Source organism: Sylvia atricapilla, chromosome 9, assembly GCF_009819655.1.
Source record: "Sylvia atricapilla isolate bSylAtr1 chromosome 9, bSylAtr1.pri, whole genome shotgun sequence".
Taxonomy (NCBI): domain Eukaryota; kingdom Metazoa; phylum Chordata; class Aves; order Passeriformes; family Sylviidae; genus Sylvia; species Sylvia atricapilla.
Window position 1 is genome coordinate 20,988,547 of NC_089148.1, and position 27,745 is coordinate 21,016,291.

Below are 27,745 nucleotides of genomic sequence, written 5' to 3' on the forward strand. Positions count from 1 at the left end.
ACTTCCTAGAAAAAACCAGCTAATTTCCTGAAATATATATAAAGGGCATCACGTGAAGGAAAATAAGAAGGTGAAAATCAGACTTAGTAAACTGCTTCATTTCTGTTCTTTGCATTCTAGTTAGACCTAATAACCACAAATTTAGTGCTGATACTGACTATCAACATCCTGGGGAGTACAAAAATATACTGAACAAGCCATTCATTTTCCCTTGGCAAGCTATTTCAATCTTTGGTTGTGAAAAGCATGCTGAGAATTCCATCCTGCTAATTTTACACACAATATAAAGAGTTCCCTTTTACACATCAGAGGAGTTTGAAATTTTTTTTTCCATTCTCTCTCTAAGATGGCCAAAGGTCATGGGATGGGCCAAAGAACTGACATATACTTGAACTTTTCAGAATAATGCATTAAAGTCCTATACAGGGAAGCCTAGTAAATGAGGGCTTCTTTTCCTGCTCAGTTTACAGAGGAATGGAAGTTTTCAAAGGATACCTCCATTTCAGAGCAGAGCAGCCTCCACATCCACATTCAGTTATGATCTCTGGAAGCACAGAAACAAGCTGGCCATCAAAAATGAAGGGCGGACCACACTGAAATTATTTTGAGGAGGCAATTAATAAGGAACTATGGGAAAAGAAAAAACTTGGAAGATCGAAGGAGTAGGGAAATACCTCATATCAATCCAATGAACAACGAGGCCAGCCAGGAGCAGAGCAGGGGGAGGGACACATTTGTTTTGGGCAAGAAGCTGAACTGCCAGAAGGGAGAGCAAGGAAGAGGAGGCTGCTTATTCACAGGCTGGTGAAGACTAGGAGAGCCACAACAGGAGTGCAAGGAGCATCTCACCAGCTGAATGTCAGAAATAATTGACTCAACTGTAATGAAAGAGTTTAGAAATTCATTTTCAGAGAGAGAAATAGATGGTTGCCAGCTGCTTCAGGTGATGATATGGTATAATATGGCCCCAGTCAGGCATCATTCTGCAATAGCCCTTTGGTTGGACACTAGCTGAAGCCTGAGTGAATGAAGTGTGAGATTTCTCTGGGTGTGAGAACAATCTAATGGGTGAGAAAGCAAGCAGGAATAGTGCAACTTTCTGGGACAGATGAATTTTTTTCAGTCATTTCCTGTATGTGCCTGTACAACTTTCATGGGTACTCTGCCATAGAGTTGCAGATGAGCAAAGTTATAAATATCTAGGAAAATTATACAGTGGGGTAACAGCATAAGGAAATGACACTTTCCTATCATTTACCCAGATGAAAACCTAAGGCAACTCTGTTGAAGTTAGTAGGGTTATTCCAAATTTAGGGAGCTATCAAAGAGCCATATTTGGCCTAGACATAAAGTGGTAATCATTAACTTCAATTTCTATGTCTTACTGTGATACAAAGCTGACTCCTGAAATCACATTTTATTTGTGGGAAGCTCCAGTTCCTGTTACTGTTTCCAGCGGTTCTTTTAGTATTTGTTACTTGCATAGTTAGGGGTCTTGTCATACAGCATTAACTAGGTGAAGCAGTACTTTAACCTCTCACTAATTTTAATATGCTGAAAGTGAATACTTTTTGAAGTACAATTTAACTCTTATAAATCAAAATAAATCAAAGTCTTCAATCACAAGATTTCAATTTTGTTTGTGTTTCATGTGTTTGTGAAGGTGATGCAGCAGTCTCAAAGCAACAGTCTAAAAGTCACCAGGACATCTCGGTGAAAAAAAATAAGGGAAATAAAAAACAATGCAGATTAATTACTTTCATGATAAGAATCCAAGCAGGTTTTGATCCTGAGTTGGGGCATAAACCTGAATGGAACAACAAATTAAATATAAATCTGATTTTTCAGACCTGCCTTGTCTGGCATGCTTGTACTAAAGCATGGTGGAGATGAAGCTTTTTAGGTGTACTGAGAGAAAAAATGCTTAGTCAACAGCCAAAATTCAAAATAAGCTGGCTAAATTCCAAGTATTTGTGGTTTTAATGACAACAAATGAAATTTATTATGAAACAACCTAGTCCTCATTTTTATACTACTGTGCATTTACTAAATAGATTTGGGGTTTAATTTAACTAATGAACCTGTGGGGTGAAGGAAAATATGAATACTGTACCACTCCTAACCAGACATACTATTTATGCACTCTTCTTAGACCATAACCCAATGATAATTGATAAAAAATAAGCAATCCTATCATGTTAAATTTAAGACTTAAAAGTTAAAATAAGAAAATCAAACCAAAATTCACATAAGACCATCCACCCCCCCCTTCTTGCATCCCACTATGCCATCTCATTGGCTACTGAGAGAGCAGGTCTGGCATCTATAACCAACTGGTGTACTTTAGCCCTTAGCAGCTGTTCCTATTTTATGTTGATAACTTCCCAATGAGAACCATTGATAGGGCAGGCTTTTGTTAGGGTTGCAGGTGTTTTGACTGAGTTATTGCTAAAGAATAAGATGAGGGTGTGAGTACGTTATAAAGATCCTGTCTGCCTTTTAAAGCTCTCTTCCTCCTTTACCTTTTGGGAGTGGAGGAAGTGAGTTGTGGCTTTCACTAAAATTAAGGTAAAAAACATGACTGATCTGTGTTGAGGGTGGAAGTTTAGTTCTGAATTGTCCAAGGGTGGTTGGTGTTGGTTATGGTAAGAGCTGTAAGTCAGTGTTTTCTCAACACCTAATATTTATATGGATTGTCTTTAAAACAAACAAAGGTTTGTTTCATGTATTCCAAGACAGGTCCTAAATGTACAGAAATGCTGTTTTCTGTGTCTTTATGAAGACAGTTGTCCTTTTGAAAGAAGAGATGGTATTACTTGCAGTAAGAATGTTGTGCTCTATTCTGTGTAGGCTTAATATAATTACTTAGATGAGGTTCCACTGTTATTTATGACTCTTCAATGTGATTATTGGCTATCACCTAATGTTGTCTCTCTTTGCTCTCTATGTGGTGTGTTAATATGTCTCTAAGCTGCTATTCTTGACTAGTATACGATGTATACAGGTTTTATGCTGGGAGCTGTAATAGTGAGCTAAAACAGGAAGAAATAGATGTCTTTTCAGCCGGCTCTTTAATGCATGCTTTCAGAGAGCACTCACTGATAGCAAATAATCTCACCAAAAAAAAAGGACAAAAATTTGATTCTCATAAGATGTGATATTTTGCCAAAAGCCTTGACTTTTCTAGAAATGTAACTCACGTAAGTTATTTGCTTTTTACTCTTAAACTAAAACCGCATTTCTATCAGGTTAGCTAAAGCTTCAAACTGGGTCTTAAGGAAATACTCAAGGCTTCTCTTTTCAAGACTACTTGGCCTTTGGGACCTGATTCAGCAGCTCAAGGACACATGGGGCTGGGAAGGGGTGGTTTGAAAAATATTAAAACACTTAACTGCTTGGAATCTGATCACACTTTTGCTTCAGTGTGCAAATTTAAGTTTTCTTTTAAGAGAGGGAAGAGTCTTCTGTGACTTTTCTGTGGGGAGATGGGCAGGAGAAAATAAAGGAGAGATTGACCAAAACACAGACTTGTGTCTGTCTTTAGAAGATGTAGTCTTAGCTTTCTTGTTAGCATGAAACTTAGTTTTCACAGCATAAATTAAGGTTTTAAAAGCTAAGTATCTAGGCCTAAGGCAGTGTTATATACACAAAACTTCAGACTCTTGGTTTCCTTGGCCCTCTTGATGCAAAGCTTGAGCTTTTATTCTAGACTCTACTGTACTGATTTACAAAATGTTCAAGAGCTTAGACATGTTCTATTTATGTTCTTATTTAAGTATTAAATGTTGTTATGTTATTTAAGATTTTTTTGCTGTGAGATTTTTTGTACTCTTTTGCTCCTGTCTTCCATTTTTAGCGTTGGAGCTTTGGATGGAGAAGGTGAACAGCTTGAACTTCATATCATCTAGTGTGGGGGTTTTGGAGAAAAAAATTATAGTGTATCCTAACAGATGAAACAGTTGAAAATAGAGTATGATAGGCTTAGCTCGGTAATGAGGTACTTAAAACTACCTCAGAACTTTAGTTCTAAAGCTGGCCAGTTATAGGAGAGTCAGATCCTGTATGTATCTGGATGTTTCCCTTCTAAGATAGATACTTTGGTGAAAGGATTAGCATTTAGCTAATGATATGTTGTGGTACAAATAGTATTCGTTCTTGTTAGCTAAGGTGTAGGCTTCAGAAGCTTAGGAGAGGTATGCTTTGAATGCTGAAATAAACAAATGAAAATATAAGATGTGTGATCAGCAATATCTGCTGGCATGCTACAGTTGTTGTAAGAGTGGGTCTTTTGTACTTTTCTAGCAGTGTGCTGATTACAGTAGATATCTACCTTATTATGACTTTTTTCACATCTCATTAAATTCAAGTATTCATTAAATACTTCGTTCTGTTATGAACAGGAGACTATCATATTTTTTTAGGAGAAAGCTAGTATTTGTCCCTAGACTAGAGGTACAGTATGTCCAAATGTGCATTTTAAAATCATTGTCTTGCTTAGAATATGAAGGTATGCCTGTAGTTACAGTACTGATCTTCCACAAAGAGAAGTGAACATGTAAACAGCATTAAATCTGGATATCTTCACTGAATGCTTTGTTTTGTTACCTTCAGGTTAAATGCGTAATGATCTTTGAGCAAGTGGCTGTAAAAACTCGCTGAAGATGTCTGTTCAAAGCCAGCACCGTTCCATTATTGTTAACCCTCCTCCACCAGAATACATAAATAACAAAAGTAGTGGATGTCAAACAAACCAACTTCAGTACTTACAGAGGGTGGTCATGAGAGCCATGTGGAGACACAACTTTTCCTGGCCATTTCATCAACCTGTAGATGCAGCAGCACTGAATCTGCCTGTAAGAACCATTTTGGAACTGCAGTATTAATATGTAAATTAGCTGAAATAACGTTAAACATGGGGTTTTTTCCTAATGTGACAGATTATGGAAGACTATTTTTGCTATTGAAGTGCTGTCATTAATACAAGTCTACAAGAAACGTGTTTTCTTTCTAGAGAAATGCTGCCTTTTTGCTCATTTTTCTGATCTGAAACTATTAAATCAGTATTTCTTAGGGGTCATAATAATGCTTAAAGAGGCCTCTTAGAGCTTCTGTATATTGGTGTTCAGACCTGTCTTCTGGTTTAGACGTATTTATTAACACTGCACATGATGAGTATTTTCTTTTGCCTTTGAGTATTTTTTTAATATATAGGCAGCCTTAATGTCAAATATCTTGTGATAAAAAATCAGATCTGATTGACTCTGAAGTAAAAGGCAAACCTGGAACCATTTTATTGCAGAGAACTCATTAGTCCTATAGTGTTTGTCAATTTCAAATCATTTTGCTCTGAAGTTTCTAAAGGAAATAAATGTCCCTTCCAAAATAGGGAAATAAAAAGCTGTAGTTCTCATCATACCTTCCATGAAATAGAAGATATTATACTTAAATTTGTTTTCTGTTCTGCTGTGTGCATGCTGTTTATACTACAATTTAATTATAACCAAGTACATGACTATAATGTCTTGTGACACATGGTTTTCCTCTAGGTATTTTTAGACTCCAGTTTTGGATGTTTTTCAGTCAAATGAAAACATAGATGATTTATACAATGGTATTTCAGATAACTTGGAAGATACTACTCTTGGTAGATAAGTAGAAAGGTGTTAAATAAAACCATTATACCTTCCCTTGAGTTATTTTCTTTTTTCCCCCTCCAACAGCTTAGGCATTGATATTTATTTCTCATAATTTTTCAAGACTAATTCTACTAATTCCCTGGTTTTGTTTAGAGCACACAAAAGCCTTTATCTTTGGCTGTTTGTTGTGATAAACTCGTTTGGTCAGTTTGTACAAAAGCACAGTCAAAGTGACAATCTCTCTGTGTCTTTTCTTAACTTTTCTCCTTCTTGGAAGTAGCTGTCACTTAAGGTTAATATTAAGGGGCATTCCATCAGAGTTGTGGCAATATTTGCAGCTGGCTTCAGGCCAGTTCTGCCTCTCTGGATTTCTAAGGCAGCCTCTTGACTTCTCAGAGTGTGTATTAGTTCATCCAATCCACAGTAACAATCAAATGTCTGGCTCTGTGGCAAGGACAATAAAAGTATTTGCCCCCCTTGCATTTCTCCCCCAAATGTTAGAAGATGCAGAATGGACAATACTTAATTATTAATTGCATTTTTGTTTTAAGAAATTAAATAGCCTTCACTCTGATTAGCTTTTCTATTTCACCAAAACAGATTGTTGATATAGTCATAGAACGCTCTAGAAGTAGTTACTTTGTACAATTACCATGTATATGTTACAATGTATATGTGAATTTAGTGAGGATATTTCCATTCAAATTTCTTAAATGCACCATCAGAGAAACATCCTCATGGTCTCACAAGTTTTATCTATGCTACTAAAATAATCATGACAGTTCCCATTCCAGCTACCTTTCAGTCATACTGCCACTTCTTCACTAGGCCAACCCTAAGAGGAGAGCCAGTGTGGCCAGGGATAAAGTATTTGGACAGCAATTGTGAAGACTTGGCAGCTTCTTTTTGTTAGTGACTGAGACTTTGAAAAAGTTTGGCTTCTTTTTTTCTCTGTTCTGTGAACTGGAGTGCTGATTTGTTTAAATGGCTTTGACAAAACAAATGAGAAATGCATATACTTTTAGTAAGTACTACTACTACCAGTAGAGCTCTGGAACATATTGAAATTAATATTCTTTGTGGCTTTGAATGATATATGTTACATGGAAGAGCAAGGACAAAATATAAGGTGAAGACTTCCTGAACACCTACATTTTTTGGTAGGGGAAAACACCTACATTTTTTCCTTCATAGGGGAAGGTTTTCCTTTAAATAAAATGCTACTTCTAGTATAATTAAATTCTCCCTTGCAGTTTGGCTTTCGTAACTAAATGTCTAAAAATCTTCATGTCCTAATATTAAGATATGTTTGGTGACTTAGTCTTTCAATACCACAGGATTATTACACTATTATAAAAAAGCCTATGGATTTGGGCACCATAAAAAAGCGTCTGGAACACAATTACTACACAAGAGCTGCAGAATGTATTGAAGACTTTAAAACAATGTTCTGGAACTGCTACATGTATAACAAGGTATGTGAGGCACCAACACTTACCAGTAACTGGTTCTATTGAATGATACAAACAAGTCTAAAGCAAGCACATGGTTATTAGAATGCACAGTAAGTTAGTTGACATTTTCATTATTATTTTGAAACTATTTTCTCTGAAATGTTGGGGAGGGGATTTTTTTGCTAGGATTGACTGACGACACAAGTGAAATCTTGCTTGCTGTTCCAACAACTGAGTGCATAGTTTTTTCTGCATCCAAAATCTCTGGAGGTTTAGCTGCAGAGCTCATGAACAGCAAGCACTATGTCACCATGTACAAGTCCAAAGCTAGCAATGTTCTAGCCATGAGCCATGCTCTGTTCCTTCAACAAGTTTAACCTAATGAAATGTGAGCATCTCCCCATGCTTGGATATTTATTTGTTGGCTGTGTCTTAGTATCTTTCTGAAGAGCTTCAACAGCTTCTTCAGAACACAGGGGTAAATAAGGGAGTTGCAGATCTGCCCCCTTTGGCCTTTGCTGTACAGTATGCAGAGGTAAAGGAGGAATTTTCAATGGGACAGTGAGAGAAAGAGTATTTCAATGGTGAAGTTTTGCATTAAAGTGAGTTGCAGGGACAGGGATGGCAAAGATTTCTAGACCTCTCTGGTACTGGCAGCTTTTTTCAATCTGTTGAGGCAGGACTCTCTAGCCTGGTTGTTTTATGAGCTAGCTCCCATTATTGCAGGCTCTCCTTTACTGAATGGCACTGACCATATTTTGCAGCCAGGTGATGACATTGTGTTTATGGCCGAAGAACTAGAAAAAGTGTTTATGCAGAAAATAGCCCATATGCCACCAGAAGAAAGACTCGTGAGTCTCAATAAAGGAAGGAGAAAAGGAAAGAAGACAGAAGGTAAGGCCTGTATTATTTGCTGGATTTGTAATGTATTAAGCAAGCAAAACTGGAAAAAGGAAATCCTTTTTGTCACAACCCTGGAACAGTTTGAGTGTTCTTTTTCCAGGACAAGCAGTCAAATAACAATGCTGCTATAAGGCCTTAGAAGGTGTTTTTTTTAATTCAAAGAGTTTTTATTTTTTAGAATAGGAACACTCTTCCAATTCAGAGACTGTCATGTTGTTCAGCACTGTGTTATATAAACTAATAGGTGTGAGGGTCTGTGGGAACTAAACAGAGTAACAGCTGAAAAAGACTTGAATAATCTAATCAGCCAAACCAAACACAGAAAAACATTGGTCTAAACTATTCTCAGAACTCAGTAGAGGGAATCTGTAATATTGCTAAGCAATATATACAGGTATTAACTATGCTTAGGTTGCATGAACCTACATGACTCAGTCTGCACTCTTTGCTGCTTGGTCTTTATGTGTTTGTAAAAAAACATCTTGATGCTTTCGTTGGCAAGAACATTTTTACAATATACAGATTGTAGTATGATGCCTCTTTAATCTTTGGTCTGAAGTTAATCCACACTTTCCTGAAACCAAATAAAATTTAACTCGGCACGATATTCTACCCAAAGCACTACTGGTGCGAGTAGAGGAGGATACCAATGTTGCTTTAACAAACACTCCTGTTTGCATTTATGTATGGCATTCCTGTACAGGAGAGTGGTTATGTTGACAACTGGTCAATTTGACCATGAAAGAAATTAACTGCAACATTTAATACTTAACTCCTAAAACTGTTCTGTATTAAAATAACCAGAAACATGGGAGTCCAAGCCTGGGACTTCAAATGAACAGAGCACAAATGAGAAACAAGCTGAAAGCAGTGAGCAGCCTCCAGTGATGACTCAAGAGCGACAGCAGGTTACACTGGCTCCTCTGTCTGCAGCTCAGCTGACTGCTTTAATGCCAGCTGCAGTCTCTATAACAAAAGTAAGTTTCCTCAAATAACTTTCAGAAGGAAAGATATTGAAATTACTCCTTCAGGCATTGATGGCAAAACTGTAGGAGCCATGGTTATTGCTGTACGTTTTTGAAATTTTTGTTATAATAGAAGATTGTAAGAGATCTCCATTAAATCTTCTACGTCTCTGCTAAATAACTGTGCCAGTACTAATTCTAGAAGGTAAACAGAAATTGGGATGATTGCTTGGCACATATTTTCTTATAAATGTGGTTTTCAAATGTTGTTACCAAAGGAACAAAATTTAAGATCATCATTCTTGAAGTTTATTACTATATACATTTCTGCCAGGCTTCTCCTTGAGGATAATGGGTTTAGTACTGAAATAAAGCTCTAAGTTCTATTTAATAATGTCTCACAGTTTTTATGTAAATCAAATGCTTGATTCTTCAAAAATTAACATGTTTGCTTAAACAATGTGTAACTAGCCTGGAAGGCGTTTGTAGCTCACAAAAGCAAATTCTTCTTACTTCAATTTGAGTTGTATGTGAGCATCTGAAAAACACTCCTGTATTGACTTAGTTTTAGTTTTGCTCTTCCAGTGAGGAATAGGCACTTTTGCCAGGCTCTCTCATAGTGTGTAATTACACTTGACTCATATAGGATCTGAGCACTGATGACAAAGCACACATTATATGGCTTCCAAACCAAATACTACACAAGTTAAAGAAAAACCAAGATAAACAATGTACATAAGGCCCTCAACCAGGCCTAAAATGAGTTGCAGTAGTTTTCCCCCTTCCTGTGGCTGTCAACTTGCAGGTAATTTCATAACCTGCCAGCTTCCTGGAATCTTCACAAATGGCTAAAATCTGACCACAGCCTGACCTATAGTACATCTACTTCTTTCCTTTACATCTGAGATGGAGCTTGGTGTGCTGGTCTTGTAATACCTTGTTGGTTTATAATCTAAGTTTGTGGAATTGCTGCATTCTGCTCTGACTTCAACAGCAGTAAAAGCAGCAGTCCATTTTTTGGACTACACACACACGAGAATAATCTAAAACTGACCATTCTCTTACTGTTCTGGACACTTGTGCATTTATATTTTTTTTTTAGGCAAGAAAAGGTGTGAAAAGGAAGGCTGACACTACAACTCCTACTACTTCAATAGTCACAGCAAGTAGTGAATCTTTTGCAATGTTTAGTGAAAGAAAAGCTGTTAAAGCATATAGAGGTGAAAATGAATGTATGGTAACAAATAAGCTTCTGAAGAAATCCTTTTCAGATTCTCAACAGCCACTTGGAATTATTAAAAAGATTCAGTTGTCAGAACAACTAAAACATTGTAATGCAATACTTAAAGAAATGCTTTCAAAGAAACATGCAGCATATTCATGGCCTTTCATAAAACCTGTAGATGTGGCGTCTTCCTCCACTGGCGTGAACCAAGCCACTGCCAAATGTCCTACAGACCTAGGAACCATTAAAGTAAGTATATTTCTGGGGAAATTGTGTAATTACAAGGTTTTAAAAGTGTTAGCTGAAAAGGTGTCATGAAAGCTGCTTCCTCCATGAAAGATATAATAGGCCTAGAAACCAGATGCATTTCTGTTTCTCAAACTTAGCCAAGGTCACTGGAGAAAGTCTTCTGTGTCTTGTTGTGACACATAGAAGCTGATGTACCTAACTGCTGAAAAAGCTAATACAGATAGCAAGGGAATGATGGTCTCCATGAAGTCCTTCCAAGCATGCCACATGTTAAATATCTCTGTACACACAGTGCTGTTGTTAATGCCCTATAAAACAAAATGCAATTCTGTCAACTTCTGCTTTTTCCTCAATCTCAATATTCTCGGTGAAGTGCCCTAGAACTTCTGCGTTGGATGTTTACATGACACATTTCACCTTTTTTAGTGGAAAGCAACCATTCTAGATGGAGATATGTGGACAGTGCTCTGTGAACACTGGGTGTATTTGTATGGGGTAAAGCATTTAGCCCAGTTAAGCTCCACTTTTTGGGGAATGTTCAATTATAATAGCTTACTGAATTATCTTGAAAGCTGACTTGCACAATACAAAGGTTATTTCTGAATTTCCAGTCTATTAGTTTGACTCCAGCTATTATGGAATAAGCTTTGTGTAAGTACCATGTGTAGAATCAAAAACAGATGCTGAGTTCAGAACCAAATAAAACCACCCAAACATTGTTGTTTTGACCAAGTGCTGAAACTAGTGCTATGAAGTCCTTCCAGCAATTAAAATTAAATCTGTTTAAAAGAGGGAAAAAAAAAATCTTACTTTGTTAAAGAGACAGTGTTGAAATGAGATGCAGGTATTTCCTTAGTATTTTTTATAATATTTACTGTCTTGATACAAGCTGAACCAGCATATAAATGTTAAAGTTCTTTGTCTTCCTTTCTTTCTGCCAGTTCATGGTGATGCTGTCTGCTAAGTGTGCTTTAATTTTTTTTTCCTCTAGAAGAAAATGGATAACTTTGAATATAATAATATACAAGAATTTGCTACAGATGTTAGATTAATGTTCATGAGCTGCTATAAACATAATTCTTCAGACCATGAAATAGTTGCTATGGCAAGAAAACTTCAGGTGAGTTATCTTTTAAGTCAGACTTGAAAAATAATAGTTCATCTCATGCCCTGATGTAAAATCTATTAATATTACTGAACTACTGTGTTACTGTGTAGTTCTACAAGTAGTAGCTGCATAACACTTATAGAAATCTGAAAAATATGCTGTTCCCAAACCTGACTCTTCAGGATGTTTTTGAAATGCACTTTGCTAAAATTCCTGATGAACCTGTTGCAAGTGATCACCTGCCACAGCCTGTGAGAGAAATGACAGAAGCTTATTCCAGTGAAAGTAGTAATGATAACTCTTCAGAAGAAAAATCATCTGAAGACTCTGAAGAGGAGAGAAAAGGACACCTCAAAAAGCTTCAGGAGCAAGTAAGCATTAGTACTTATTGTGTGTGACTAAAGATCTCTCTGGTAATTCCACTTTCAATGGTCTATTCCACGGCTTAGCAACAAAAATCAGTTTTTAAGAGAATCTAGTAACTTGTATTTTTAATACAGAACTTTATTCCCATTGGGAAGTACTGCCAAATGTTAGGTGAGTAGCACTTCAACAAGTAAAAAGTTAGAAATTGTTCTCTATTCTTGCTTACCACTTCTTCAGAGGGCTCTCAAACCCCTTAAAAAATAAAACTGTGTTCCTGTAGTATGAGAACCTTCAGACACTCCACATGTGCTTAGTGGCATATTCTTCCACCAGGATCATTTCTTTCACGTGGTCAAAAAGCATTGTTCTTACTCTCAGTCTCTTTTGAGCCACACAAAACCAAGTCATTAATTTCTTCTCCAGAAAGTACAGTATGAGAGAGAAAAGAGTGTATCTCATGCTAACCAGTGAAGCAAAGCCATGCTTCACTTTAGGAGTAGGGTGGGTTTGCTTCTGCTTGAAAATAACTTTTTAACCTGTTGCAGCTGTATCTATAAACTCTGGAGAAAGTTAGCATTTGTTCTGTTAGTCAAATGAGGGACAAGTTTTGGTCCTTGTCAGGTTAGCATCATCAGTTTATGAACGTCAGCAGAAGGACAAATGCAAGTGTACAAGCCAGCCTTTACAGTAGTGAGGTATTTCAGTGTGTCTAATTTCTAATCTCATCATCTGACCATCTTCCAGTTCCTGAGGTTTAAACAAAGTTGTGTTAAGCTCTTCTCAGAAATTCTTAGTACACCCCAACTGGCCACTTTATATTGCAAAATAAGTTGCATGAGCCCAGTCCCACTTGCCCAATTCAGCAATGCTGTAGAAATATAACCTAATTAGGCATTTGAGTGCATCCCAAATTCCTGAAATTAGAGAGGCTACTGGAAACCCCTACAGTGATTTTTTTTTTTCTTTTTTTGGGGGGAGAGGAGGGCGTGTTTGTATATTTCTGACAGAATGCTAAAAGGCACATGCTGCTAGAAATGTCTGCATAAAATAAACAGTCCTACATCTTCTGGATGCATAATCTGTGACTAAGATACAATATAGTAAAATGTTGGGAAAATAAGTCTCATTTGAAAAGCAGACATCCACTCAGCTGCCACAAATTTCCTGTGATATTTAGGACTAGTTTATTGTTCCTCCTATGTTGTCTAAGATTATCAGCATTTTGGATTTTTTTGATCTTTTTTGGTTTGGGTAGCTTGAAGCTCTTCACCAGCAGTTGTGGGTTTTGACCAAAGCATGCTTATCTAGACCAGAAAAGAAAAAAGGGAAGGCTAAAAGCAAGAAAAGAAAGAACAAGAAAAAAGCTGAAATAAAAAGCTTGATTCAAAAGAAGAAAAATCTGAAATACATGGAGAAATCTAAGAAAAAGCTGTCTTTAAACATGTAAGTGTGGGGAACTTGTGTGGGTGTCAAATTATTTTAAACTGCTGCTACTGCAGTATACTTTTTTCCTGCAGTCAATCAAAGAAAACCATGCAGCAAGCTGTGTTGGCACATAAGTCAGAAGATGAAGATGGTGCCAAACCTATGAATTATGATGAAAAACGACAGTTGAGTTTGGACATAAATAAACTCCCTGGAGATAAGCTTGGGAAAGTAGTCCATATAATACAGTCAAGAGAACCTGCACTGAGGAACTCTAACCCTGATGAGATAGAAATAGACTTTGAAACTTTAAATGCTTCAACACTCAGAGAACTAGAGAAATATGTAGCAACCTGTTTGAGGAGGAAACAAAGAAAGCAGGGTATGTAGCATAAATGACGTTCTAAAAAGCCCATTAGATTTGCTTTGTGGTTTGCTTTCCTGTTAACTTCTGTTTCACATGCAGATAAAAAGCCAACAAAGTCAAGAGAAGAACTTGATTTTGAGAGGAAACAAGAGCTAGAGAAGAGACTACTGGATGTCAATGGTCAACTAAACCCAGAGAAGGAGAGCTTCAAGAGTAATGTGGCTCTTACTGTTACTCATTTGCAACAGAAATAGCTTAGAGTGGAATTCTTTCCTTGGGCTTTAGTCCTGTTAGGTATCTGGGGACTTTCTCCTCAGAATAGATGGGGTCTTAGGCTTTCTACTGCTAGTCTAAAGATTCTTTCTATGCTGACTGAGCTGGAGTCACAGCAGCAAATTTGGTCAGTTACTTGTCCTATCTAAAGCAGCTTTCTTATTCCTGCACCTAATACTTTATTATAGGTGATAAAGATGATAACAGTTTCAGCAATTAAGGGACACTGAAAAATTCCCTTATGCTAATACATGAAAACATATTGGGGATTGTGGAGGGTTACAGAGTTTATTTGTTTGCAATTCGTTTTATGGGGTTTAGAGTCACAAGAATAACCAATTCTAGTAATACTTATGTGACAGTGTCATTAATGCTGTCATGCTAACAAAGCTTGTGTATCAGGCAGGTGTGCTGTGTTATCTTAGACCTAAGGAAGTGTCCTGGGAGAATAATCCAGTTTTTCAGGCAATAAAGCATTTCGAGATCCAAGGCAGAAATTCAGTGCATACTTGAGCTGTGCACATACTGATGGTTCTCATCAGGGGCTGAAAATGGATCAATGCAGCTGATGCTGCTATTATAAGTCAAGTTGTTCCTCATTAAAATAGTGAGTGCTATTATTGCCCTCCACTGGTTATCTATTTAGCTCCTATGTAAAATCAGTTAGCTGTAATGATAGAAGCAGCTCTAGAAGACACAGGGACACTTGTATCTAGCATTAGCTCAGTCAAGTCTTCCTGTCTGATATATGTAATGGCTTGAAAATGTCCTACAAAGAAAAGCTTAAAGGAGCAGCTGAAATCAGTTATGAATTATATGCTGTGAGAAGAGGGAAGAAGCTGGCTAGAAAATCTTTACAACTGGTGTCTGGCTTGTTTACAAGAGCTATATCTGAGCTTGTGTCCAGGGAGATAGGTATCCACGTAACTTCTCATTTTCCAAGCTTCCACAGAGCAAATTCTTTGAAAAAGGTTTGACTGCAAAATCATTATGAGCTAAGTTGAATCAACCCTGCAGATGCAAAATAGTCAGATGGTGGGGAGGTGGCAAAAGCTGGCAATTTGGGAATGCACATGGCTAGGAAAAGAAGAGCTGGCTGTAGATAAAGAACTCTGCAGGCAAGTCTGGCAGCAGCAACATGCACAGAAACAGGCTCTTAACCACAGGAAACTTATGGGGGGGAAATTGCTTGAATTGTGTCTTAGGTCTGTACAGTTTTAATGGACTCCATAATTGTAAATTTTGTGACTACAGCTTCTCCTTGGATTTTTAATTAATTTGACTAGCTTGCTGCTAGTAAATCCCACTCCTCTCTTCTCCAGAGGGAAACCTTTGTTTTCAAGTCCACTGCTAAATGGACAGTAGACAAGGAAGTGATGGGAGAATAGGCCTAACAAGCTTGGTCATAGTCTTATATGTGAAGAATGCTCGATTTCAGGTTGTTCTGAATTTTTTCTTTTTCTCCTGCAGTTGAAAAGAATGCTGAGTCAAGCACAGGGGCAAGCAGACTAAGTGACAGCAGTAGCAGCTCCTCAGATTCTGACAGCAGCTCTAGCAGTGATTCTAGCTCCTCAGATAGCAGTGACTCCGAATCAGGTTAGAAAGCTTATTTTTGTGTTTATGTAGGCAAAATAGCTTCTCTTAGCATCTACTGTTCCATATGCTTACTAAGGATTTGAGTTATCTTTGGTCTGGTTTGCTCCATTTTGAAGGCTCAATTCCAGTGCTCTGAAATGAGGGCCTTAATATTGAGATTCCAGGTAACACAAAACAACTAAACCCCACTGCATCCATTCAACTTACCAGTAAAAATCTTTAGGGACCAAAATAAGCTTGCAAAAGGTCTTTATATCTTACCTGGACATTTGACTATCAAACTATAGCTTACTCTTGCAGCTTTGATCCCTTTTTGAAAGTGTGATTCACTTTATTTTCGTCTTCTGGTCTGATCAGCAAAAGTGCCTACAGCATTAACTGTAGAGCCAAAATCCACCCTGGTGCTTAAACTGTTTCAGTATTACAGCATCAGAACACTGAATGATGTTTCTCTGTACACAGAACTCTTTAGTTTTATAGGACAGAATAGATCTGCCAAACTGGACATTTACAGTGTGGGTCTCCATATGATGTATAAGGTGAGAGGGATGCTCAACCCTCTGCAGTGTGGGGGGAGCAAACACAGTGAATCAATGGTAATGAAGACCTTGATCCTGCAGGAGTCTTTGTGGTCTCTATTTATATGAGAGAGAAGTTCCCTTAACACTTGGACTTGAGCTTGATGTGTTCAAGATAAGAATGTTCCTTTCACTGGGAGGTTTGACTCTAGGTGTAACTTCAACTCACAGCTTGCATGTGTGACTAATGAACTGTGTGTGAATGACTGATGTTGGTTTTTTCCATTCCCTTTTTTCTTCTCACCTCACTGTATTAACAGTTACAGAAACCTGTTCGAAACAGACTGGAGCCAGGCAGAACTGTCCAGCTTCTGTGGAAAACTCTAAGGTAAACTCGGCTTGAATGGATATGATAATTTTTCCCTAAACAAATAACAAAGTTTTTTCACAAATAATTTAGTTAAAGTTTTTTTTTAACATACAATGGTAATAGAAGTGATGCAACTTTATCAGGAAATCATGAATATGGCTTGAATGCTGTTTGTTCTGTAGGACTGATTGGTATGAAGATGTCCCATGAGCTGTTAAAAGTACCATATGCATTTGTATAGAAACAGATGTACTGGGAGAATCCGAGGCTTTCACATTTTATAATTACTGTGATGATTATGTGTTTGATGAAGAAGGGCAGAATGTTCCACATACCCTACCCACCCCCAAAAAAAGGCAAATACTCTCCAAATAGTTTTCTGAGTAGAGAATTGACCTAACAAACAATGTGAGCTCCACTTAAATGTTTTTTAAACTATTAATAACCTCACTTCTACACCTGAAAATAAATAAATTGTGCACTATATCACTTATTTTCAGGATACTTTAAGGTTGCTTATTGTCATGGTATTATTAGAACCTATAGCAATTTTATCTAGAAATAATTCTTAATGCCTCTTAGGTTGACTTGCTCTATTCCTGTATTATACAGTGGGTGTTATTTCTTGTAAGGTTAGCTGCCTTTAACAATTTCCCTTGAAGCTACCAGAGACAGAGACCTTGAATTTCAAAGCAAAATCACAGCCAAACCTTCATTCTTCTTGCAATAGACTGACTTTCCCATAAACTACAGGAAACTAGGCTGCAAATTTATTATTCAGCTACTCCTTCTGCATCTTCATAAGCAAAGATTCAGGGAAGGAATTATGCAACACCCTTTTTTTTTTCCTTAAGAGCTGCAGCCTCTGCAGTGACAGAATGACAGCAATAAACTTGAGAAAATAGGATCCAGGAAATGAGCTTCAGCTTGGTCAGTTGTAACAGCCCCTTCCTGACCTTCTGAGTAGCAACAAACATCTTAATTGAAATCCTCACATTACATTTTGTTCTCAGGGGTTTTCTGTACCTGTCAGACCAAGGCAGTGAGTGCACTTTACCTCATGGCTTTTTGTCAACAAAATGCTTAGAAAATGATGGATCAGTATCACAATACAAGGGGCACTGAATCTGATACAGTGGAAATGGGTAGTGGTGGGGAAAGAGGATCAAATAGCTATTAAAAACTGTTGGCTGTATAAACTACTGCAGTCTCTTTATGGAGAATACCACTTTGTTTACAGAGGACCTCCTGCAATGCTGTTCTGCAAGCACAGCCCTCCTCTCTTACTAGCAACTTGCAAAATCATGGATCATCTGAACTGCAGCAATCACCTCCCAATGTACCGCAAAGGCTTCTGTGTAGATCACTTAATCCATCAGAACAAAATGCTCAGACTCTCTCAGGTAGTACTTTTATAGCTACATTTGACTGCTGAGGAAAGAAGGGTTGTCAGGATGCTCATATTGCCTAACAAGCTTATCTTAGAATTTTAGAGGTTGGCAAGCGGATAACTGAAAAAAGTTCTTGCAGGGTGTGTATTACCAAAGAGCATGATGTAAATTAAAGCATAGCAGCACTGAGGATTGGCTAGGGGTTTCAGCTTACTGGGACTCTTGTGGTGGGGCAGAGTGGTATTAAAACCAGGAGGTGTTCATGCCTCCTTCAGTGAGATGGAGAAGGATACCTTAATGGACTTGGAGTGACAGGAAGCGTTGAACACCTTAAGGCAGGATTAGATGCTTAAACCCATGCCCATTACCCAAGTTCATGTCTGAAATGCCTATTAGCTGAATGTAAGGTTTGGTGCCACAGGTCCTCTGAGCTGATTGCTGTTGTCTAGACACGTCAGATACATGAAATTGCTTAGGAACTTGATCCAAGGAGCTGTTCTTTTCCCTCCCTTATTTCAAAAAGTCTAATGCCATTAGACACTTCTGAGATTTTAGTAGAAGACAGCATGAACTGGTAGCTGATTAACTGAGAAATCAATTAAAAACTAATTAAAAATAACTCCTTAAATCATGAGGTTAGAATACATATCTCCATACTGAGTTACTCCGCAGATCTAAACAGTGACCTAATTTTGAGTTGTAGGACTGCATTTTGCATGATAGAGGAAAAATCATACCCTACCTTCTTTCTCAGGTAAAATCTCATCTGTACTTGCTCTGCATGATGCTCCAGACCAGCAAACTCCTCAGAGCACTTCAAAGACAAATCAGTCTTCTGTCACCCACACCAGAAATGTTCTTCCAGAGGTGAATACCTGCTTCTCTCCAATGAATTAATTTCAAACAGCGTCTGTAAAGCATGTTAAATAACATGTAATATAATACTTCAGGCTTGAATTTGATGTCATGAAGGCCATCTAAGGTTTACAAGAAAGTTTTCTAAAACTTTCAATAATAAAGTGATTCTTATCCTTTAACAGGGTATTACTTCATTGCCTATTGGCTTGCAGCACAAAAGGAAAGTTTGGCTGATCACATTTATAGTATACTATGAAGCCTATTTTATTTCTCTTCAGGGCTGTAGCTTGAACTTAAATAATCCTTGCACACTTACAGGTTAAAAGTCTACCCTGTAACCCAAGCGCTTTACAAAAAAGGCAGATTATATGTTTTTGTTTTGTAAAAATATCAGTTTCACAAACTCAGCAATACTGAGGGTCTAGTGGCTATACTGGGAAAGTGTTGCTTTTTCATACCTTTTCCTAAAGCTATGGAAAGTGGGGCTTTCAGGGACTAGATGAGGTTGTAAAATATTTAATCACTGAGTTCTGTCTTAATGTGTTCTTGGAGATTATCCTGGTTAGAAGGGCCTCTGTGGAACAAAGGAAGTTATTGATGTAACTGCAACATGATCACTTCCATCCTATGATGGTTAATAATCTTTCTGAGTGTGGTTGAAGATTTAGTTGCTTTAATCAGGCTGTAATAGCTTTCTTTTTGGCAACGGATAGAAACTACCTCTTCAATCTATGAACACAAGAATGTGTCCTGCAAGTAAGGATGAAAAGCAGCTGACCCTTTCCTTTTGGTGTCCACTGTCCAAGGTAGTAGGTAATGCAAGTTATGACTCAGGTTTGTGCAGCACTATCCTTAGTTCAAGAGATTACTACACACAGTAATCTTGCACAGAGAAAAGAATACCACTACACTGAAGATCACAGTTACCCTTTACCCTGATCCACAAGCTGGAGTGCAGCACCTGCCTTTATGACAGCTTTATTCTGCAGTACAATATTAAGGGTTAAAGATCTTCTATCAGTTTCTCATGTTCTACCCACTCCATCACTTAGGATGGCTGAGCTGTGCATATTCTAAATCTGGAGTCTCAATGTATGAACTTGCTTTGGTTAACATAATATGAATGAAATCTATTTCTTCCCTGGTGTTTGCAGAAGCTAGAGCTGGAAGAAGTTACTGCTCTAAGCTTCTAAACCTTTAATCCTGTTGCTGTGTAATAAGAATCCTCATATGCTAAACATAAATAATATGAAGAACGTAGTTTGAAGTCTAGCTTCTCTTCCAGGTGTCCAACACCATTTTCCAAGTTGACAGTGCTGACTGGAGTAAACAAACTGAGCAAACAAGACATCTAGACAAATCAAGTAAACTTCAAATTAAGACCAGCATGAGAACTGCTGATTTAATATCCATAAGTCAAGAACAAAGTATGTAATGTCATAATAAAAACTGTAACCATTATTGGGCGGCAAAATTAAAAATGCATATGAAACTGGTTTAAAGAAATAAGCTGAACACTTGTATGTTAATCAGTTTGGAGGATAATGGTGGGTGTACAGTTCTCCCATGCTCTTTTTGATTTGCTGCTTAAAAACAACAAAAATAGTGAAATTAAACAGACGTTTCGTTCTTGTTCTGTGTTAAAATATTGACAGAAAATTACAGATTACTTTTTGTTTTAAGAATTTAGTTTTCTGAATGTAGTACTAGGGCCAAGTAACCCGGTCTTCCATGAAGTCTGAGAATTGATGCTTCCATCTGTTCAACTTCACTGGCCTTTGAACTGTCTTCTGCCAAAGCTTCTGGAAGAAGCTTCCAGATCCTGCTGGAGCTCTTTTCCCAGGGCACTTTGTGATTTTTGAGTTGTTATACTTGGGTCTTGGTGACAAGTATCTGACAGCAAACCAATGTCAAAGAGACTTTGAGTATGGAATAAACTTGCAATTATTATGAGAACACTGGCCCTCTGAAAGCTGCATTCTATATTTCATACATCTTTCAAACTAAAGAATGGACTGAACATCCATGCTTGCTGTGTCTAGTATTACCGAACATGTTATGTTTTGATTTCTCCTTTACTCTTTGCCCTCTAGAACACCTCTACAGGGAAGGAAGAAGCTTCTGAAAACTTGATGAAATTAAAAGGCAGAATCTGTTCACTGATGAACTCTTTTTTTTTTTTTTTTCCAAAGAATAATGCTAAGTAGTTGCAGTGTATTAAAGCAATTCTAAAAAATGGAGATTTAATTCTCCATGAATTTCTATTAATTTTAGGGTCTTAACACACCAGGTCATACCTCTACTGCCCCATTTTGCTTAGACTTGCAGCAGCTGGTACATGGCCTCAGCTAAGGATTTTCACTTAGCAGGTTTTGAGGCTCTGAGGTCTTTCTGAAAAACCCTTTATAATAAAAAACTGGCTGAGGGTTTGATACTTTGAGTCCAGAATTCCAGATTCAAACATTCAAAAACTAATCCTTTGCATAATAATAAAAATAAAGCCTACATGTTATCTGAAGCTTTTTTTATTAAGAATTTACTTCAATAATGAAACATCTCAAACTACAGCAGAGGATTGTCGCTGAATGAGATAAAATGTGTTGTTTATTTCTGGTTTGAAAATAGTGTTTGAGGATTTTTCTCCCCTCAAATAATAAAGAAGGTAACAGCATGGAGTATTTGTCTATCAGTAGGCTATCAGAAATTTGAGGACTAGACCTTGATCGCTGACCTATCTTCTTTTTAAAAAAAGTAAGTAGGGTTGAAAGTTTTAGGTGAAGTGAGTTTGCATTATCAGTCAGGTACTCTTAATGCTGAAATCAAAAGGAAAGAGGACTGGGTGGGTAGGGGAGGAAGTGAGTAAGTGTCGAAGTGCTGCGTTGAGGCTTCCTGATCAAACCTTTCAAGCATTCTGCTGGGACCTCTCCTAGAATTAACCTGGAGTTAATTTCTTATCTATAGTTGAGATAACTATACTTTTTCCTGCCCAAAAGTGGAGAGAAGTGGTCCAGTTCAACTTAAGCTTAGGAAATGTTTGGGAGAGTTTCTGTCATTCTGAACCAAATAATAAACTATGCTGTCAGCTTTTAAGTCAATTCCTTGAATGACTAAAGATTTATAATTTAAATTTGATAAAGGATAGTCTATAAAATTAACATGATAAAAAAGGCCTTTTTTATTCTTCCATTAGGTCACTGTACACCCAATGATAAATCTAATGATAAAAACATACTAGAGCCAATGTCTGAACTTCTTCCAAGAAAGGTAAGTGGTGCTCAAGTTCTATTTGAGAAGAGGCTGAATTTATTTACTAAGCTGAATAACTCCCTGACCTAAGATCTTCTCTAAAACTCTATTCTTTTTTGATTAGGATATTTAGAGTACAATAGGCCTTTGTCATTGTTAAAATCTGTACAGCTTTGTCTCATTTTCAGTGCTAAAACCAAATAAATATATGGACTCTCTTCATTGCAGAAGGCAAAGCATATAAGATACATACATACACTCACATATATATATATATATATATATATATATATATATATATATAATATGCCCATGTTGCCATATTGAAATAGGGCATGTTTCATCTACTTTTAATATTTCAACAAGAAACTAGTGTTCCTTGATCTAGGTCTGATATCCAATGTGCTTTCTCTTACTGATCCAGTAACAAAAATAAGAGTAATGTGGAATATATATAACTAAAACGTTTTGAGGATTTTTCTTTAGGCACTTAGCTTTTAGAAAGCTATTAAGTAACACATTGAATTCACTTCCAAAATATGTATTTCCTTCATAAGCTCATGCTTCTACTAGAAGCAGGATTTCTTAAGAATGCTGGTTTTATTCTGGTTTATGCTGTGAAGAAAATGCCACAGGGGAACAAACAAAACCGACAAGCCTAATATAAAAAGGATTGCATACAGAAATTAGAAGAATGTTCTCTGTTTTAAAATCTTGTCAATTGACCCTGTGTAGACTCAGCTTTGTGAATTCATGTTTTCTGAAAAGAAAAAGTGGAGAGCTCAGAATAGCTACAAAAGCCAACAGTTATTGGCATATTGCCAAAGACTCACAATGTTGATGAGAAAGCACATCAAAATCTGCTCAGATTGCTGTATTTGCACTAATATCCTGCCAAAGGAAGGATATATTGGTGTAGCTATTTCCAAGAGGCCCAGTCAAACAGCATTGTGCTAATGTAAGAACTAAACAGGCAACGTAGTTGCAGAGTATTTTTTTCCTCTTCTGTGTTTTCCTTCTCCTAATACCTTCAGGATACAGAACTGAAGACTGTAGATTCCTGGGTGAGCCTCTGTAAAGCGATGAAGCTTCCGGCTCCAATAAAAGCGTCTGCTGAGAGCTTCAATCAGTTCAGGGACGCAGTATTAAAGAAGAGTGGGCAAGTGCAGGAGCCAAAAAGGGCTCTTGTGCAAGCCGAGAGGGAGCTGCAAAATGTTCCACAAGAAAAAAAAAAGTATGTAACCACTTCTGTGTAAATGTTACTCTGGGTTTTGCCTGTGTGGTACTGGCGGGCTTAGTCATTCAGGAGCAAGGGCTTTGGATTAGGTAATTGCCACATACCAGGTGAAACTGGGTGCCTGTACCATGTGTCTTGGTTTGGGAAGACAGGTATCTTCCGGGCAAAGCTGGAGCTTCCCTTGGAATGGAGAATGTAAACTACTACCACCACCTTTTTTCCAATTATAATTTTTTCAGTTAAAAGCTTTTAGGCAAAAGATTTTGGAAATAGAAATAGCAGTTCTTTACTGGTATGTATAAAAACTAACAAACAAACAACAACAACAACAACAACAACAAAAACCAACTACAGCATTGATAGTAAAAACAGTACCAAGAACTTTGAGGATTTTGTTTCACAAAAACACAGGGCAATTTGGTCTCGGTGCCTTTGTAGGATCCTCAGAGCACCAAGCTGGGAACAGTGGAAAAAAGAGTCTCGGTAGCTATGGAGTGGCAGGATGTCCCGGCAGGGCAGGGGAGGCAGGGTCACTCTGTAGCAAGAGGAGCAGCGCTGATGGAAGCACGACAGTGGGGCAGGGCTGGCCCAGCTCCTGCAGGGTGGCAGAGGAGCTCAGAATCCCAGGGCGAGCAGATGATAGCAGATTTCCCAAGACTGGACTGCAGTGAAATCCTCCAGCAGGAGCACCAACCCAGCCGTGCTTTCTTCCCGAACGCCGAAAACCAGACTGACAGGCTACCTGAAGCTCTGCTCTTTACCTGCCTCAAACCTCCTCCCCCCTCCGAGCTTCGACCACCCTTGTTTTGTTAAATAGTGTTAAGTACGACATTTAGTCTCCTTGGTAACTTATGGAGAAAAAAATTCTTTAGAGTAAAAAGGAACGAAACCTAACCCCCAACACCATGCTAAGCAAAACTGCACATCCAAAATGCACAAAGCAGCTTTTTCTCTTCGAATCAGTATTATTTCAGTGGTCAGAGGAACTTCCCAAATTTCTTTCTTTGTTGTTGCTGTTAGTTTGCTTCTGCATTTGGTGTGTGATTTTTTGGTGGTTGTTGTTGTGTTGTTTTGTTTGTTAGGGGGGGTTGTTTGTTTGGGGGGGTGGGGTTGATGCAGGGGAGTTTGGGATTTTTTGAGGTACTAAGATGAGGGGTTTTGGTCCCCTGGAGCACTCATGACCAGAGTTCACATTTGCCCTATTTTCCTGTACCTGTAGCCAGGAATGTCATCACCTTAGTGCTCTTTTAAGGGGATACAGGATAGTGTAGTGTTTGAGAGCATGGGATTAACATAGCTATACAGGGGTTCCAGGCTGCTCCACTTCACACAGCAGAATTCCTTGCATTGCTGCAGAAAAGCACCTTCAATAAGGCCCTGCTGTAGTATTCTTCCTTAGTTGTTTGCAGCTCCTGCTTCAGGCAGTGCCCTGAGGTCTGTGGTCATGCTGAATGGGATAAGTGACTGCTACTAATTTCTGCATTGCAGTAATATCCTGGAGTTTGTTTGCTACCTTTTGGAAACCCTGCTTGCAATTTTTCCCTCTCCAGTAGTCTGTGTTTTCTTCCTTGCCTGTTTCACCCTGTGAAAGATAAACCTGAGCTAGTTGCTAAATTCTCCTGCACTTGCCCATTGCTGCTTGTATTAGAAAAATTCAATTATTTGGATTGTTTTATTTTAATAAACAGAGCATTTGAGAGACTTAAGAGTATACTCCTGGTTCAGAAGTTAGTGAAATCTACCTCAAATAACTAATTGAAGAGGAAGAGGGTAGGAGAAAAGCATCACAGGCCAAGAAAGTAACAGAAAATAAAGAATTTCAAAGCAAGTGCATGTAAATTTTGTGTAGCATATCTGTAAATCCCACATGCATACAGGTTAGAAATGGGACACAGGAAACATGGACCTACTACAGCCCAACAGTTGTGTGCACATAACTCTTGGGAAGGGAAATCACTATGAAACAATGTGAAAGAGAACCACACTTTAAGTGCTAGGCACTGATTTTAATTATTTGCAGAATTCTATCAGCTTGTTATGAAAAGAAGAACTGTTATCCTATACTGATTTCTTCTCCTGTCTTTAAAGGGGCCATGAAGGCACAGGATTGGATGCCATGGCAGCAACAAACTGTGAGCTTGAAAAAGAAATACATAAGAAACTGCCTGAAGCTCAACAACATACCCTTGATCAAGACCGTAACTTGGCTAGAAAAATGGAACAAGAACGCAGGAGGAAGGAAGCAGTAAGTTTCTGACTCTTGCTACATGATTTTTTTTTCAACTTTACTAGAGAATAAACAAATATTGCATCAGGTCCTTATTTCAAAGGATCTGAAGGATTGAAAACAACAGTACTACCTGAAGAGTTGGTCCAGAAAATGCAATAGGAAACTCACAGTATGCCTTCAAGTGACATCATATGAAAAGCTATCTGATTGGTCCTAATACTCCCATAAACTTAGAATAATTTTGTGGTAAAATAAAGTTCAGAAGAGGAGTCCCTGCCCTCTAAATAATTTCACACCTTGAGTGTTGCAAGCTATCCTTGTTAATGTGTTCCATGTCAACAGAAGTGCTAGTCATACTGTTCTGGTATGAAATACCAGGCCTGAGCCTTTTTAAAACTAACTGGTTTTATTTGTGACAGTAATTAATGTTTTATAATTGCTGCCTTTTCTAGATTAAACATTTTTTTAAAAATTATAGTGTTGTACAATGGAATGCAAGTACCAGTGTGAAACCATGCTGGATTCAGATAAATTCAACTGAATTTTTCATCCTTCAGATCTTTTCTGGGGGCTTCAACAACATGCACTCTCAAACTTGTCATCACAGAGAAGACATACATTTTTTGAGAAGATGCCTTATAGTTTTCTCTGAAATCATTAAGTATTTGACCTGCATAGTATTCATTAATGTCTGACTGCTCTGAAAAGACACTTGTTTGCTTCCTTGCAGACAGCTTGGATAATTGATGTGAATCTGCAGAGAGATATTATGGCATCTTTCGAAGAATACCTTGAATGAAAGCAGTAGTTTATATAGAATTTAACTTCAAACTACTACAAACAGCAGAGTTTTGTACTAGTTAGGATATTAAATGTTAAGACCACTTAAAATATCTTCTCTAAAATGCTTTGTATTAAAATCTTGTTCATTAACACTTGAAGTGTCACAAGGTTTATTTCTTTTCACTGCTTGTTTATAAAATGTAATCTAGTCTGCTACAGTGGAATGGAGTTGTTCCTTTGATTGCAATTTCATCTGTTGTGTATATACGGTATTAAAAAACCACTTTACTGTGACACACCTGCACAAAATTTGGGTTGTGACAAAAAGATCTCTCTAAAAGTGATGCTGTCTAAGGGTTGTGTAATGTTACTTGTAATCTTAAAAAAAAGCTTCCATGAACTCTATAATTTCAGCAGTAAATCTTATGTGCTTGCATGTCTTTTAAGGTCCAGATGTGTTTAATGTTTTATGTTAACACAACATTTAGCTAAGGGTGCAAACGTGTTTGACACATAGTTCTGGTTCTTCTCAAGAAGTAACTATGGCAAACTGGCTCCAGTTTGAAAGATTTTCTGATTGATGCAAGATATTATTAATGTTGAAATATGTCTGAGTAGAAACTGGAATATAAAAACCACACGTTCTTGTTGATTGTATATATACAGCTATGGGAAATCAATATGGGACTAATGAAACATTGGTTTATGGAATGAATACCAAAACACAATGTGTATTACAGAAATTCTGGGTGGAATAGACAATCTAGTTCAGTAGTCTCCAAACCCTTTTTGTCATGTACCCCCATCATTTAAATATTTTAAGCATGGACTCCAAGACATGTATGTTTACTGATTTATAAATTATATAAAATATTCCACTGTAGTAGTATATTTTTATATTACATTATAATATTTTAACCCTGGTTATTTATTATTTTATTTTGTAATTTAAAAAATCATATTCAATATTTTCTTTCCACACTCCACTTTGGTGACTACTGATCTCATTGAGCCTCCCACTCAAAACTCTCTCCCTACAGAGAACTTTGATTTTTCAAGTTCCTGGATGAAAAATGAAGGGAACACTGCCAGTTGTGGTGAGGATTTGGCTAGGACAGGCATTTGGGATGAGAGATGGGTTGCAATGTAAAGTGGTACTGTTAGGATGTCTTTCATATCCACATCAAAAGTGACCTGCCTTCATTTGTAGTTTCTACATTGTTAAGAGATATTTGTCCTGCAATAAAATACTGCAGTTCACATGCAGGACTCTCTACCTTGCTGTCACTTGGATATATTTTCTCTCTGGGTTAATGCAAGCACAAGAGCTCTTGCTTTGGAAATAGGAGATGACAGAGGGAAGGGCAAGAATTCCTTCAGAGCATTTCATCCATTAGATAAAGTTATATGGGCATTGCTGGTATGGACTGGTACTTTTGTTCCTTCAAAAACTAATTCCAGCTTGAGTCTATACTGTCATGATGGCCTAAAGTCACAATGTCAGTGCTGCTAATGCTAATCTGATAAACCCTTTATTTGCAACCT

The 27,745-nt window shown here is 37.5% G+C and overlaps 1 protein-coding gene across 3 annotated transcripts; it reads left to right on the forward strand.

Annotated features, from left to right (window-relative positions):
- The first annotated feature begins 2,438 nt into the window (after positions 1-2,438).
- Positions 2,439-27,091, forward strand: BRDT (bromodomain testis associated). Of its 3 annotated transcripts, none has more exons than XM_066325201.1 (20): positions 2,439-2,654; positions 4,612-4,853; positions 6,974-7,111; positions 7,855-7,984; positions 8,798-8,970; positions 10,061-10,432; positions 11,424-11,552; positions 11,723-11,911; positions 13,162-13,349; positions 13,424-13,713; positions 13,798-13,911; positions 15,442-15,567; positions 16,406-16,473; positions 17,696-17,858; positions 18,601-18,713; positions 19,990-20,131; positions 21,895-21,968; positions 22,985-23,202; positions 25,276-25,432; positions 26,148-27,091. In XM_066325201.1, the coding sequence occupies exons 2-20, from the start codon at positions 4,662-4,664 to the stop codon at positions 26,214-26,216; spliced, it is 3,045 nt and encodes a 1,014-aa protein (XP_066181298.1). In that variant the 5' UTR covers positions 2,439-2,654; positions 4,612-4,661; the 3' UTR covers positions 26,217-27,091. The 3 variants fall into 3 exon arrangements, with proteins under 3 accessions (XP_066181298.1, XP_066181295.1, XP_066181297.1); XM_066325198.1 differs by having other exon boundaries at positions 2,439-2,645; XM_066325200.1 differs by having other exon boundaries at positions 2,439-2,568.
- Positions 27,092-27,745: the final 654 nt, after the last annotated feature.